The sequence below is a fragment of the Anas platyrhynchos genome, chromosome 8 (genome assembly GCF_047663525.1).
Source record: "Anas platyrhynchos isolate ZD024472 breed Pekin duck chromosome 8, IASCAAS_PekinDuck_T2T, whole genome shotgun sequence".
Taxonomy (NCBI): domain Eukaryota; kingdom Metazoa; phylum Chordata; class Aves; order Anseriformes; family Anatidae; genus Anas; species Anas platyrhynchos.
The window spans coordinates 16596972-16609845 of NC_092594.1; the positions used below are offsets into that span (position 1 = coordinate 16596972).

The window sequence follows — 12874 nt, forward strand, 5'->3', positions numbered from 1 at the left end:
CCAAAGTTGAGGCAGCTCCACCGAGCAGCGCAGCGCCTCTCGGGCATGGCTGCAATGTGTTTGGGGCTGCTCAGGCTGCGACCTGCATCTCCTGGGGCTGGCTGCGTGCGTCTGCCCCTGATGATGAGCGGCCTGTGAGAACCTGTCCTGGTGCATCCAAACAAGCCTCATTGAACCAGCCAGGCGGGGAACTGGGGCATCTTTTATTTAGCTGAGGAGTAATGGAGTAGCCTCAGGCTCCCGGGGGGGATATTTCCATGCTTTTTCATAAAGCGAGGGTGAAGCCTCGTCTTCAGGGGAGGGGTTGCTGTGTTTGAAGAGCGTCCCCATTAGCCAGAGTGGCTGGGCCCCATCTCCAAGGTCATCCCTTTCTCCTCGGAGAAGCGATAGCAGGCAGCCACCTCCTTTGGATCCTCCCTTTGCTCCCAGCATGCGGCGGCTGCATCGCAGCTGCGTGGGCGAGGGAGATGGGTCTGATCCTCCACCCTCCCTCACGGGGCGAGGGCCGGGCCTGCCAGCGCACGCTGGGCTTGGAGGAGCTGTGTATTTGGGGAAGCAGGAGCCATGAGAGAGCCCTGAGGGGCGAGCACGCGGCCGCTGCCTCATGGCGGGGAGCAGCGGCCATCTTGAGGCCTGGTGGGGCTGGAGGAGCTGCCTCCTCCTCCTCCTCCTCCTCCTCCTCCTCCTCCTATTCTTCATCTCCTCAGAGGGCCGCGGGGCCCTGCGTCAGTGCTGGGCGTGGGGGCCGGCTGTCCCCACCGCTATCTGATGGCCCCCGGCCGCGGGCTGTCCCCGCGCCCTGCATCCTGCTGGCAATGCCGCCAGGCAGTTCAAACAAAGGCGGTGGCTGACGCACTGCGGAGCCGGGCAGGGCATGAGCCCCGCGGGCCCCGACCCCGACCCCATGGGTCGTAACCGGGGCCTGGGCACGGGGATGCTCGGCCCACCCCAGGACGGCCTCCCCCGGGGGGGTCTCGTCCCTGTCGCCATCCTGTGGTGCTCCGGGTGGGCCCCCCCGGCAGGTGTGAGGCTGGAAGGTGTGGAGAGGCATCTCCGTTTGCGTGGGTAATTCGTGCTAATTGCAGGGGGTTTATTGACCAACTAGGAGAGGTTCTTCCTGTCGCCGAATGCAAACAGCCGACAGCTTGGCGGGCTTCCAGCGGAGGTGGAGAGCGCAAAGCTGTAAGGTTTTTATGGTGGCCATCACCTCAGCTCGGCAAATAGTGAGCCTGACGAGCGCGGGGCTATAAAGGGCAGCTCCTCTCTCGTCCCGGAGGACTCAACAAGAGGCCGTTATTCCTTCTGATCTCCGTTTGGCAGGTGAGGACAGGGACCCCCAGCCTGTCCCCGCTGCTGCCCGCTCTCCCCAGTGCAGCGCCGGGGGGCCCGAGGGTGGTGGGAGCGCTGGGGGAGGCGGGCGCTGCCCTTGCTGGACGGGGCAGGCTGCAGCCATGCGGTTTTCAGCCCTGCGTTGACTTTTGTCGCTGCTTCTTTGAGGGGAAGATGAGCTGGGTCGGCAAATTAGGGGATTAGGGCAGATAAAGGGGAGCTGCGCTGCGGTGGCATGTGATTTGCCTCCATAGCATGGGTCTGGCGGGGATGCAAGCTGGGGGGAGAAAACAAAGTCGTGCACAGAGTCCCTGCAGCCCCACCGGCCCCTGCTCTGTCCTTGTCACTGCTGCTGCCCTGGGCCAGCACAAGGCATGGGGTCTCTGGTCCATGATGGTGGCCGCACTCTCCCTGTGGTCCCCACAGAGCAGCGCGGCTCCCCTGGGTGCCCCCCACCAACGCCAGCACCGATAGGGCTGGGACCCCCCTGGCGATGCCCCTTGGGGACCCTGAACCCTACTGGGGGGCTGCAGCAGTGACCTGTGCCGGGGAGGGGATGGGGGCACAGCCCTGGGTGCCATCTCCTGCGAGGGGCCGGGCTCAGGCTGTAGCAGGGTGGGTTGGCGATCCCATGTGAAGGCAGCAGCCCCTGTCCCTGAGGGATTTGGTGACCCCACCAAGCTCTTGCAGGGGACGATGCCAGAAGGGAGGAGGATGTTGGCCGCGGCCAGGTGTGCCCTCCTGCTGCTGGGCTGCACAGCGATCCTGCAGGTCACCGGTGAGTCCTGGCGGCCACGGGGGGCCCTACACCCCACAAGCTGGGGAGACGCTTCTGGCTCGGGGTGGGGGGCACAGGGCTGAATCTCCACCCCTACAGGTTTCCCTTCAGCAGGCGCCAGGTTTCTAGTCGACTGCCCCGTGGGCTGGTCCTACTACAAGACCAGCTGCTTCAGGTATTTCCGCCAGCTCCGCACCTGGGACGAGGCAGAGGTAAGCCCACCGGGGTGCATGGCCGGCTGTCCCCCCACCCCTGCGGCAGGGTTGCGGGGTGCCGGTGCCCCCTCACTGCCCCGTGTCCCCCCCGCAGGCACAGTGCCAGAACAGCTACTCTGGAGCCCACCTGGTGTGGGTGGAGGAGCCCAAGGAGGCGGCCACCCTACGCAGGGTCATCTCCTACTACCAGCGCTCGCAGCCCGTCTGGTTCGGCCTCCAGCTGCAGCAGGTGAGGGGGCGGTGGGTGCCCGCGGGGCTGGGGGCAGCGGGGTCGTGCCTCTGACCCTGCTGTCGTGTGCAGGGCAAAAGCTGGCAGTGGACCAACGGGGGCAGGTACAATGAGTCCATCAATCTTCCTGGGAATGGTGCCCGTGGGGGGGACTGCGCCCTGCTGACCCCAACCAGCGGTGAGTGCCTGCAGCCCCATGTCCCCATGCTCGCTCTCAGCTCGTGCCCCTTTCTCCTCTGGAACCCCATGAGCACTTGGTGTCCCAGCTTGGGGTCTGTCCCACCAGCCGCTGACCCCTCTGCACGTTTCTCCTGCAGGTTTTTCCGTGTGGTCCAGCGCCGACTGCCAGCGGCGGCACCACTTCATCTGCAAGTTCACTCCCTCGCAGTGAGCGCCGAACCCCGCGCTGGCTGCCCTCCTCCCATCCCACCTCCCTCCTTATCTCTTAAAAATAAACCCATAAAAAGAGAAGCATGCAAATTCAGTGTGTTGTTTTGCAAAGACCTGGGCTGCTCTGCCCACGGGCGTCGGGGCGAGGCAGGGGTAGGGGCAGGAGGAGGGTGCTGCTGCAGCTCCCAACACTTCCCAGCTGCTGGTGCTGGTGGAGTCGAGTGGGGAGAGAAGTGTTTGGGGTGAGTCCCCAGGGGCCATGGGACCAGGAGGGACATGGTGCATGCATAAAGTGTCCCTGGGTGGGGACAGGCTTGTCCTGGGTGTGCAGGCACAGGGGACAGGGCCCCCCTGGGTGCAAACGGTTCCCGTGCACACGCGGGTCCAAGGGGCCATGTTGACAGTAGCACCAGGACCAAAGGTCCCCTCCTGTGCCACCGCGGTGCTGCTCCAAGCATCACGTGCCTGTTTGCTCTGCTGTTTTGGACACGGCTCTGCCCCCACACACCTCATCTTTTTGCCCCGGAGCAGCCACACATGACAAAGGCAGACGCGTCCCAGATGGCATGGGTGGCACTGGGCACCCACCACCTTCTGGTGCAGGCAGCAGGGGAGGTCACAGCACTGTGCACGCTGCCTGGTGGCCACAGATGGCGAGCCACCGGTGCCACTGCCACCACTGCCCTGTGGGCACAGCGCCGAGTGGGTCACTCACAGGCACCGAGCCCATCCCGCTGCTCTGCCCGGCTCCAGCCAAGCATGTCCCGAAGCTCTGGGACACAAAACAGAGACATCCTGCAAGTTCCCCCCCTCCAAAGCCAGCGCTCGCTCTGCTGTCCCTGTCGTGTTGGCTGGTGCTCGGCGACCTTTGAGCACCAGGGCCCAGCATGCTGATAAGGGCCAGGGGGGCCACGCTGCCCGCCCACGGTGGGACCAGGCAGTTTATAAAAGTGCTGCGTCAAGCCCGTCCCGCCGTCTGTCCCTCCGTTTGTCCGGCGGCCGGGGCGAAGATGCTGCGCTTGGTCGGCCGTGCTGTGCGCTGCTGGGGGGCGAGGCGGGGGCCGACGCGGGCACCCCGGGTGTCCCAGTGCCCCGCGGCCACCCCGCAGGCACGGTGAGCGCCTGCATGGAGCAGGCAGGGTGGGCACGAAGCCCAAAGGTGGGGGGTGTGACACCCAAGGGTGTTGGCATGTCGGAGAGGGGACCGCCACAGGACCGTCGCCGCTCCCTCTGCCCCGCAGCCTCTCCAGCACCGCGGCGGCGGCGGCGGCCGGCACGGGGACGTGGCCCAAGGACGTGGGCATCCTGGCGCTGGAGGTGTACTTCCCCGCACAGTACGTGGAGCAGGCCGAGCTGGAGCGCTACGACGGCGTGGAGGCCGGCAAGTACACGCGGGGCCTGGGCCAGCAGCAGATGGGCTTCTGTGCCGCCCACGAGGACATCAACTCCCTGTGCCTGACGGTGGTGCAGCGGCTGGTGGAGCGCGGCCACCTCTCCTGGGACGCCATCGGCCGCCTGGAGGTGGGCACCGAGACCGTCATCGACAAGTCCAAAGCCGTCAAGACCGTCCTCATGGAGCTCTTCCGCGACTCGGGCAACAGCGACGTGGAGGGCATCGACACCACCAACGCCTGCTACGGCGGCACGGCCTCGCTCTTCAACGCCGCTGCCTGGGTCGAGTCCAGCGCCTGGGACGGTGGGCACGGACAGGACGTGGGGCTGGGGGGCAGCCGGGCACGGGGAGGGCACCGTGGGGTGGAGGAAGGAGGCAGGAGGTGGCCTGAAAGCCAGGGATGCCCTGAAGGCAGCTGCTGCCCCTCCAGGCTGCCCATCACCTTCCTTCCTCCACCATGGTGCAGGGATCGGGGTGTTGGGGTGGTGCCAGGGCCGCGGGATGGAGGCTGCTGCATGCTGATGTCCCCACCGGCCCCTCTGTCCTCCCCCAGGCCGCTACGCCGTGGTGGTGTGCGGGGACATCGCCGTCTACGCCACGGGGAACGCGCGGCCCACGGGAGGTGCCGGCGCCATCGCCATGCTGGTGGGACCCAACGCCCCCCTGGTGCTGGAGAGAGGTTGGTGCTGCCGCCGAGACCCCCGGGGACGGGGGGTGACAGTGCCAAGGGATGCCCAGCGCTGGGCACCTCAGGGTCCTGGCTGGTTGTGCCACCCTAGGCACCCGGGGAGGCCGGTGGAGGTGCTGTGGCCATCGCGGTGCTGGGGTCACCGTGACGGGCAGCACCCAAGGGTGCTGGGACCCCGACACCCGGCTCTCCCCTGTGCCCCCCAGGCCTGCGGGGGACCCACATGGAGCACGCCTACGACTTCTACAAGCCTGACCTGGCCTCCGAGTACCCGGTGGTGGACGGGCCCCTGTCCATCCAGTGCTACCTGCGGGCGCTGGACCGCTGCTACGCCGTGTACCGCAGGAAGGCGGAGAGCCAGCGGCAGCAGGGTGAGCGCTGCCACCGGGGTGCCTGCACGGCCCCGCAGCCCGCGGGAGGCTCACGGCCCCGCTCTGCCTTCCAGCCGGCATCCACCAGCCCTTCACCCTCGACGACTTCAAGTTCCTCATCTTCCACACGCCCTTCTGCAAGCTGGTGCAGAAGTCGGTGGGGCGGCTGCTGCTCAACGATTTCCTGGCTGCCCCCAACCCCGACACGTCCGGCGGTCTCTACAAGGGGCTGCAGCCTTTTCGGTGGGTGCAGGGGGTCCCTCCGTGTCCCCCATCCCTCCCGGTGCGGTGGGGACACCCCAGATTGCTCCTGGGGCTGCCTGCATGGGGTTCAAGCCGGGTTCTCTCCGGGCAGCGGCGTGAAGCTGGAGGACACCTACACCAGCAAGGAGGTGGAGAAGGCTTTCCAGGCGGCCAGCCAGGAGATCTTCAACCAGAAGACCAAGCCCTCCCTGCTCCTCTCCTCCCGCAATGGCAACATGTACACGCCGTCCATGTACGGCTGCCTGGCCTCCCTCCTGGCACAGTGAGTCCCGGGGGCTGGCGGCGGGGGGGGGTGATTTGGAGACCCCAAAATTTCCTTGCGTGCCACCCCCACGTGGGCACGGGCTCGCCTCCCGCCCCGCGCTGTCCCCGAGCCAGCGTTTCCATGCCACTTTGCTGGAGAGCACAAAGCCCTTCTGCCAGCGCCACGGGGATGAAAACCCCCTTTTTGTGCCCAAAGAGTGGCCGTGCCCAGCCACCGGCCGGGAAGGAGCTGTGGGAACAGCCAGGCACCAGGGCGGTGTCCCCAAATGGGACCCAATTCCCCCCACAGGTGCTCGGCTCAGGACCTGGCCGGCTCCAGGATCGGCGCCTTCTCCTACGGCTCGGGGCTGGCTGCCAGCATGTTCTCGCTCCGCGTCTCGCAGGACGCCTCCCCGGGTGAGCCCCGTGAAGGGGAACAGAGCTGGATGCCAGGAGGGGAGGGTGGTGTGGGGTTGTGGCCGGGGATTAGGGACCCTAACCCTAACCCTAACCCTAACCCATGGCCAGGCTCGCCCCTGGACAAGCTGCTCTCCAGCCTGGCCGACCTGCCCACCCGCCTGGACGCCCGCAAGCGCGTGGCCCCGCAGGACTTCGCCGAGATCATGAAGCGCCGGGAGGAGACCCACCACCTGGGTGAGCGGGGCCACGGGGGGACAACCTCCCCTTTGGGGCCCCGTGACCGTCCCCGCTGAGCCTCGTGCCCTGTCCCCGCAGCCAACCACACTCCCCACGGCTCCCACACGGACCTCTTCCCCGGCACCTGGTACCTGGAGCGGGTGGACGACAAGTACCGGCGGCAGTACGCCAGGAAGCCCCTCTAGGGCACGGCACGGTGAGGGGGGAGGCTGCCCTCCCTGCCTGCCCCCAGCCCCGGGACCCCGCTCCTTTTGGGGTGGGGAAGCGGCGAGCAGCCACTCGGGACCCCGAGCTGGTGGGGACGGGGGCGTTTTCTGCCCAAATGCAGGCGGCACAGGGAATAAAGCGTGGGTGCGAGGAGGAACACCCCAGCTCTGGCTCCCAGTTGTGAATGATCACTGCTACCCAGCCCTCCCACCCCATAAAGGGCCCCCAAATACTGCGGTGTGGGATGGGATTTATCCCCAGGCACCCCACGTGCCCAAGGCGCACGGCACCTCCCTGCCCCGTACCCCTTGGATAGATGTGTGCCCAGCGCCTTGGGTCCAACGGGGGTGCCAAAATCCCATTTTCCCAGCTCCTGACAACGGCACCGTACCCATGGGAAAGCCTGGGGGGACAATTCCTGGTGGATAAGAGCGGGGAGGCCACGCAGGGTGGGCTCAGCACTTCTTGGAGCGCTGCCTGGTCCCTGGAGACCGTGGCCGGACAGGACCTCGGTGCTGCAGCAGCGCCTGCAGAGACCTTTGCACCCTGGAGCAAACAGTGCTGGGGGTGATGGGGCAGAGCCTCGAGGGGCAGAAGCTGTGGGGAAGGGATTAGGGTTAGGATGAGGGACGCCATGGGGCAGAGCCGCACGGACGAGGCACGGCACGCTCTCTCCTGGATGTTTTATTCTTTAGCACGGCGCTCGCCCAGCCGCTGGGGTGCTGTGGGCGCGGGCAGAGCCCGTGCTGGTGGTGTGGGGCTAGAGGTGGAGCTGGAAGGCCTCGGTGACGCGCGGCTTCAGCTCGGCGAGCTCGGGCAGCGGGGCCGACAGCCCCGCCACGCTCCACTGCTCCCCAGCCACGGCGCCCGAGCTGTGGTAGGACTGGAGCTGGACGCCCGCTTTCCCCAGCAGCCCTGGGCAGGAGGAGAGGGTTCAGGGTCTGCAGCAGGGCTCTGCCCACCCCACACCCCCTCAAAGCTCCCTGATGTTATCCCTTCCTCCACCCCTTCGCTCCAAGACCCCAACCCCGTGCCCAAGCCACCCTTTTTCCACCTCTCCTTGCATCACCCCCTTGCCGCCTTCCCCCTATTGACTCCGGGCTGGTTTTGGGGACCCCCTCGGGCTGTTCCCTCCCTCGGGGTGACACGAGGAGCTCACCAGCGAGCGTAGGCAGCGTGCTGGGCTCGGAGGCCTTGGCTCTGTAGACGAGGACGTGGCCAGCCAACGGGGCCGGCTGCTTGAAGGTGGCCCCGCCGAGCTCCAGCAGCAGCGGGGTGCTGCCCTGCACCGTCCCCACCGCGCGCAGCGGGGTGCCCTGCAGGGACACCTGCAGCAAGCCAGAGCTGCCGTGGGGCTCGGGGGCCACGTCGCTGTGGCTGGCTGTGACCTGCGGGGCAGAGAGGCGGCTGCTCAGCACCAAAGCCCTCTATGGGGTGTCCCTGGGGGGCACGGCAGCCCTGTGGGGTCGTGCCGCTTGGCAAGGAGGGATGGATGGATGGGGTCTGGGGCATCAATCAGGCTGGTGTGTGGAGCTCCGGGTGTGCACAAACCTTCAGGCCGGCCTCCTGGGCCAGCAGCAGGGCGTTCACCAGGGTCACCTCCTTCTGCCTGCCTCCAGCCAGCATGCCCGAGACCACGGCGGGCGCCAGGAAGCTGCCGGCATCCTTCAGGGGGGTCCCTGGGGTGCAGAGCCAGCAGCGGGCGGTGCGGTCAGCCCGTGCCCACCCCTATCCCGTCCCTCACCCCATCTCCCAGCCACCTCCCGACCTTTTTTCCTTTTTCCACCCCCGGGGTGTCCCCTCGGGGCGCAGGGCGCACCCTGCTCGCCTCACCTAGTGTGCAGAGCTGCAGGCTGCCCTGCGCCTGCTTGGCCGCTGCGCGCAGCACCGAGCCCAGCGCCTTGGCCAGGGCGATCCAGGGCTTGGTTTGGGGTGCGAAGGCTTTGCTCAGAGCCTGCCCGTTCACCTGCGAGGAGGAGGAGGAGGAGCGGGACGGGAGATGGAAACCCACAGGTGAGCCCAAAGGGTCCCACAAGCATTTTGCCAAGGGGGACACCGAGGCACGGAGCGTCCCCGCTCCTCTCCCCGGCGCACGGGGGACTCACCACGCCGGCCAGCCCCCTCCCGGTGGCCATGTCCACCATCTGCATGGCGATCTCCTTCCCGCAGCGGCTCTGCGCCTCCCGCGTGCTGGCGCCCAGGTGCGGGCAGCAGATGACGTTGGGGTGGTTCACCAGCTCCCGATCCTTGGGGGGCTCCTGCCGGCACAGCCCCGGCCCGGCCTCAGCCCCGCGCTCATTTTGGGGGTGCCGGGATTGGGTTGGGGGGGTTCTGGATGGGGTAGGGTTATTTCGGGGACCCATCTAACCTGCGTGAAGACGTCGAGGGCGGCCCCGCCGCACTGCCCCGACTGCAGCGCCCGCAGCAGCGCGCCCTCGTCCACGATGCCCCCGCGGGCGCAGTTCACCACCTGCACGCCCCGGCGGCACTTGGCGAAGGTGCTGTCGTTCAGCAGCCCTGTGGGGTAGGATTGGGGTCCTGTCAGGATCCGTCAGGATTGGGGATACCGGGGGGGATGCCCTGGATACCCCACACCCCCCCTGCGGACCACCCGAGCCCCCTACCCGTGGTGGAGGGCAGCAGCGGCGTGTGCACCGTGATGAAGTCGCAGCGGGGCCAGATCTGCTCCAGGGGCAGCTGCTCCACGCCGAAAGTGGCCGAGGTCTCGGGGGTGATGATGGGGTCGTAGCCAATGGTCTGGGGCAGAACGAGGCAGGGGGGGGCTCGCTGCTGCAGCCGGTGCCACCCCCAGCACTGCCCCCTGCCCCGCTCCTTACCTTCATGCCGAAAGCCTGCATCCGCGTGGCCACCTCCCTGCCGATGCGGCCCAGCCCCAGCACGCCCAGCGTCTTCCCGTTCAGCTCCATGCCCATGTACTGGGGGGCGAGGGGAAGGCTGAGCCATTGCAGCCCCCCCCCCCTTGTCCCCCACCCCTCTCCGTGCCCGCCTCCTACCTTCTTTCGGTCCCATTTGCCTTCCTTCATGGAGGCTGCCGCCTGCGGGATCTGCCTGCAAGGGGGGGGAGGTCAGAACGGGGCTGGGGGCTGTAGGGTGGACGTGACCCCCCCCGAGCTGCCCCACGCTCACCTGGCCAAGCACAGGATCATCCCGCACGTCAGCTCGGCGGCGCTGAGGCTGTTCCCAGCGGGGGTGCTGGGGACAGAGAGCGGTGTCACCGACGTGGCCTCACCTCGGGGGTCACCCCCTGCACCCTAAAACCCCTCCCAGCTCGGTGGCACCGCTCTGGGCCCCGTTCTTACTTCATCACCAGCACGCCCTTCCTGGTGGCCGCCTCCACGTCCACGTTGTCAACGCCGGTGCCCGCTCTGCCCACCACCTGCAGCCTCTCGGCCGCCTCCAGGACCTCGGCGGTGACTTTGGTGGCCGAGCGCACGATGAGCCCATCGCAGTCCTGGAGGGGGGGACGGATCCCGTGCGTCGGGACGGGCTACGGGGACGGCTGGCGCTCCCCGGGGGCCCGTCACCCGTGGGGGCGGCGGGCTGGGAATTGCCACTGCCGGGGGCGCAGGGCTGGGATCGGCAGCGTGAAACCAGCCGGGGCTCTTGCATCAGACGGGAGGAGGCGGGGACGGGACCCGCTTGGAGAGGGGGCCCTCGACCTCCTCGACCCCACAGCGTCCCCATGTTGTCCCCGTCACGTCCCACCGGGGCACGGGGCCGCGAGGCCACCGCGGTGCCCGCCTGGCACCCTGCTGCCACCCACCCAAGCCGGGGGTGACAGTCGGTGGTGTCGGTGGTGTCCCAAGCCCCGCGTTGTGCCCGGACCCCCTTGGCGCTCACCGCGATCTCCACCAGCAGCTCCTCCTTGCTCAGCCCGGGTTTCTCCAGCACCTGGATGCCACCGGCCTGCAGGATGTCCCTGCAGCAGGGGTCCAGGCTGTCACTGATCAGCACCTTCTGCAGCTTGGCCAAGGCCATGGTGGGGACACTTTGGGGCTGTCGGGGTCCGTCCGTGGGGCTCCCGACCAAGAGGCTGCTGCGGGCCGCCCGCCGGGCTAAATGCTGCCAGAGGGGCACGTTTGTGGGGCTGCGCTGCTGCCTCATTGGATCCCATTTCCATAATCCCACCTCTTTTCCCTCCTCTCCCACCCCGCTCGCCCGCTGGGTGGCTGCGAGCCCAGGGTCTTGGCCCCCTTCCCGGAGCCCCCCACCCTGTGGCAGGGGGGATGGTGGAGAGGGGAGCTCAGGAGGGGGCTGTGGTGGGGCCTCCCCAAGTCCTGAGCACCCCATTGGGTCCTGCACCCCCCTCGCACCGCCGTCGTGCCTCAGTTTCCCTGCCATGGAGAGGCAGGAGGGGGGCTGTGGGGTGCCAAATGGCTGAACCCCAGAGCTGCGGGTGCTGCTGGCAGCCCCATCCCCGGCCCTACAGGGCATGGTGCCCCCAGCCCCCCAGCAATGGGGTGTCCCCAGCCCCACAGGGGGGGACAGCTGAGAGATGAGGCGGTGCCGTGCCCCCTGCCCGCCCCGGCATCGCGCCCACCGTTGAGCAATGCCCCGATAAGGGGCCTGGGGCACGGGGCCAGCCCCAGCCGCCAGCTCCCAATTACGTGGGGTGCCCAGGAGCCGCCCAGCAAACGCCCTCCGTGGGGCAGGAGCCACGGGGCTGCGGCCGGTGACCCCATGGGGAGAGCGCCAGCCCTATAGGGGACAGCGTGGGGACCCGGCACGGGGATGGAGAGGGGCGGAGGGGGTCCCCTTTGTCCTGGGGACAAAACCTTGTGGTGCAGCCAGCCCCAAACCCGCTCGCTGTGGGCTGTGTGCGCCCCGGCACCGCGCACACCCCGGCACCACGCACAGCCCACCACGGCCACGGCCAGGGAACAACCGTGACGCCACAGGGAGAAAAGTCCAGGGCGGCTGGCACAGGGCGAGGGACGGGGTCAAGGGCTGGGGCTGGAGAAAACCCGCAGCGGGGTCCGCAGAGCCCCTCGGAGGGGCGGCAGCCCCACAGACAGGGCACGGCAGCCTCGGGCTGGGGGCACCCGAGGGCAGGACGTGTGGTGGGGGTGACAGAGCCCCCCAGGATGGCAGAGGGGCCTTGGCACAGCCCCGGCTGCTGTTAACCATTAAGACCTCGCTCCAGGCCCCCGCGATGGCACCTCCCTGGTGTCACTGTCTGGTGGCTCCTGGCGCCCACATCCATACATCTCCCTGAGGATGGATGGGGGACACCCCCTGCAGCGGGTGGGGGCTCCTTCGCCGTGCCCAGCACCCTACAAACCCCATCCCATGCTGGTGCCCATGGCCAAGCCACCGTGGTGGCAGCCTTTGCCGGCTTTTCCCGGTTGCTTGGTGCCCTCTCCTGGGGAGCAGAGCCCGAAGCACGGCCCTGAGGCTCGCTGGCACCCCGGCACCCCTGGCAGGGACACAGGGGACACGGGATGGGTGGCAGTGCCAGCTGGCGTGTCCCCACGTCCCCACGGAGAGATATGGACCCTACCCCTGTGCCCCACGCACTGATGGGCACCCCCAAGCTGGCAGCGCCAGCGGGTGACACTGGGTGACACCGGCTGTGGTGGCAGCTGGGACACAACTGGGGTGAAACTGGGGGGGTTCTGGGGACGTGGCACCCCACTGGGTACCGGGGGGGGAGGCTCTGGAGGAGGAGGAGGAGGAGGAGGAGGAGGAGGAAGGATGGAGGAGGGATGGAGGAGGAGGAGGGATGCAGCTGCGGGCGGAGCCGGCCGGTGCCGCAGAGCCGCCTCCCCGGCGCACGCTGGGGCCGCCCGGCAGAGCCTGCGGAGCGCCCCCCGCTGCCCCCCGGGTGCCCCCCGGTGCCCACCGGTGCCCCCCGGTGCGGCGGAGGCCGGGGGGCAGGATGCGAGCCCCTCGGCGGAGGTGAGGCCACGGGGGCTGGGGGCGCGCGGGGGGTCCGCGGGCACCCGTGGGGAGGTGGCCGGGGGCGACCGCGGGGCTGGGACACGCGTGGGGGCTGCGGGACCCCCCCCATCGCCCTGCCCGGCCCCTGCGCATCCCCCCGGGGGAGCCGTGGGATGGGAACGGGGCCTCATCCAGCACCGTGCCGTGGG

At 68.5% G+C, this 12874-nt stretch overlaps 3 protein-coding genes across 4 annotated transcripts; 2 read left to right on the top strand and 1 right to left on the bottom strand.

The window, feature by feature from the left end:
* Positions 1–252: 252 nt before the first annotated feature.
* REG4 (regenerating family member 4) lies at positions 253–3031 on the top strand. Of its 2 annotated transcripts, none has more exons than XM_072041700.1 (6): positions 253–1320; positions 2011–2107; positions 2207–2319; positions 2417–2551; positions 2624–2729; positions 2869–3031. In XM_072041700.1, the coding sequence occupies exons 2-6, from the start codon at positions 2026–2028 to the stop codon at positions 2940–2942; spliced, it is 510 nt and encodes a 169-aa protein (XP_071897801.1). In that variant the 5' UTR covers positions 253–1320; positions 2011–2025; the 3' UTR covers positions 2943–3031. The 2 variants fall into 2 exon arrangements, with proteins under 2 accessions (XP_071897801.1, XP_021133155.2); XM_021277480.4 differs by having other exon boundaries at positions 263–1320; positions 2020–2107.
* An 867-nt stretch (positions 3032–3898) lies between these two features.
* On the top strand, positions 3899–6928 carry HMGCS2 (3-hydroxy-3-methylglutaryl-CoA synthase 2). The gene is made up of 9 exons (XM_027462650.3): positions 3899–4055; positions 4183–4637; positions 4888–5013; positions 5229–5393; positions 5468–5636; positions 5749–5919; positions 6211–6317; positions 6429–6554; positions 6636–6928. The coding sequence occupies exons 1-9, from the start codon at positions 3952–3954 to the stop codon at positions 6740–6742; spliced, it is 1530 nt and encodes a 509-aa protein (XP_027318451.3). The 5' UTR covers positions 3899–3951; the 3' UTR covers positions 6743–6928.
* Positions 6929–7432: 504 nt separating this feature from the next.
* On the bottom strand, positions 7433–10863 carry PHGDH (phosphoglycerate dehydrogenase). Its single transcript, XM_038182662.2, has 12 exons — positions 10626–10863; positions 10085–10236; positions 9912–9977; positions 9779–9833; positions 9602–9700; positions 9389–9521; positions 9133–9281; positions 8870–9022; positions 8598–8730; positions 8316–8443; positions 7924–8152; positions 7433–7679 (listed from the first exon to the last, which is right to left on the bottom strand). The coding sequence occupies exons 1-12, from the start codon at positions 10761–10763 to the stop codon at positions 7525–7527; spliced, it is 1590 nt and encodes a 529-aa protein (XP_038038590.1). The 5' UTR covers positions 10764–10863; the 3' UTR covers positions 7433–7524.
* Positions 10864–12874: the final 2011 nt, after the last annotated feature.

Excerpts from the sequence above, each read along its gene's own strand:
- PHGDH (XM_038182662.2), bottom strand. The coding sequence starts at position 10,763 with ATGGCCTTGGCCAAGCTGCAGAAGGTGCTGATCAGTGACAGCCTGGAC. Across the intron at positions 8,731-8,869 it reads GGAGGGGGCTGGCCGGCGTG|GTGAACGGGCAGGCTCTGAG; the intron begins GTGAGTCCCCCG and ends TCCTCCTCGCAG. Across the intron at positions 8,444-8,597 it reads CCTGCAGCTCTGCACACTAG|GGACCCCCCTGAAGGATGCC; the intron begins GTGAGGCGAGCA and ends TCTGCACCCCAG.
- HMGCS2 (XM_027462650.3), top strand. The coding sequence starts at position 3,952 with ATGCTGCGCTTGGTCGGCCGTGCTGTGCGCTGCTGGGGGGCGAGGCGG. Across the intron at positions 5,394-5,467 it reads GGAGAGCCAGCGGCAGCAGG|CCGGCATCCACCAGCCCTTC; the intron begins GTGAGCGCTGCC and ends TCTGCCTTCCAG. Across the intron at positions 6,318-6,428 it reads CTCGCAGGACGCCTCCCCGG|GCTCGCCCCTGGACAAGCTG; the intron begins GTGAGCCCCGTG and ends ACCCATGGCCAG.
- REG4 (XM_072041700.1), top strand. The coding sequence starts at position 2,026 with ATGCCAGAAGGGAGGAGGATGTTGGCCGCGGCCAGGTGTGCCCTCCTG. Across the intron at positions 2,108-2,206 it reads AGCGATCCTGCAGGTCACCG|GTTTCCCTTCAGCAGGCGCC; the intron begins GTGAGTCCTGGC and ends CCACCCCTACAG. Across the intron at positions 2,552-2,623 it reads TCGGCCTCCAGCTGCAGCAG|GGCAAAAGCTGGCAGTGGAC; the intron begins GTGAGGGGGCGG and ends TGTCGTGTGCAG.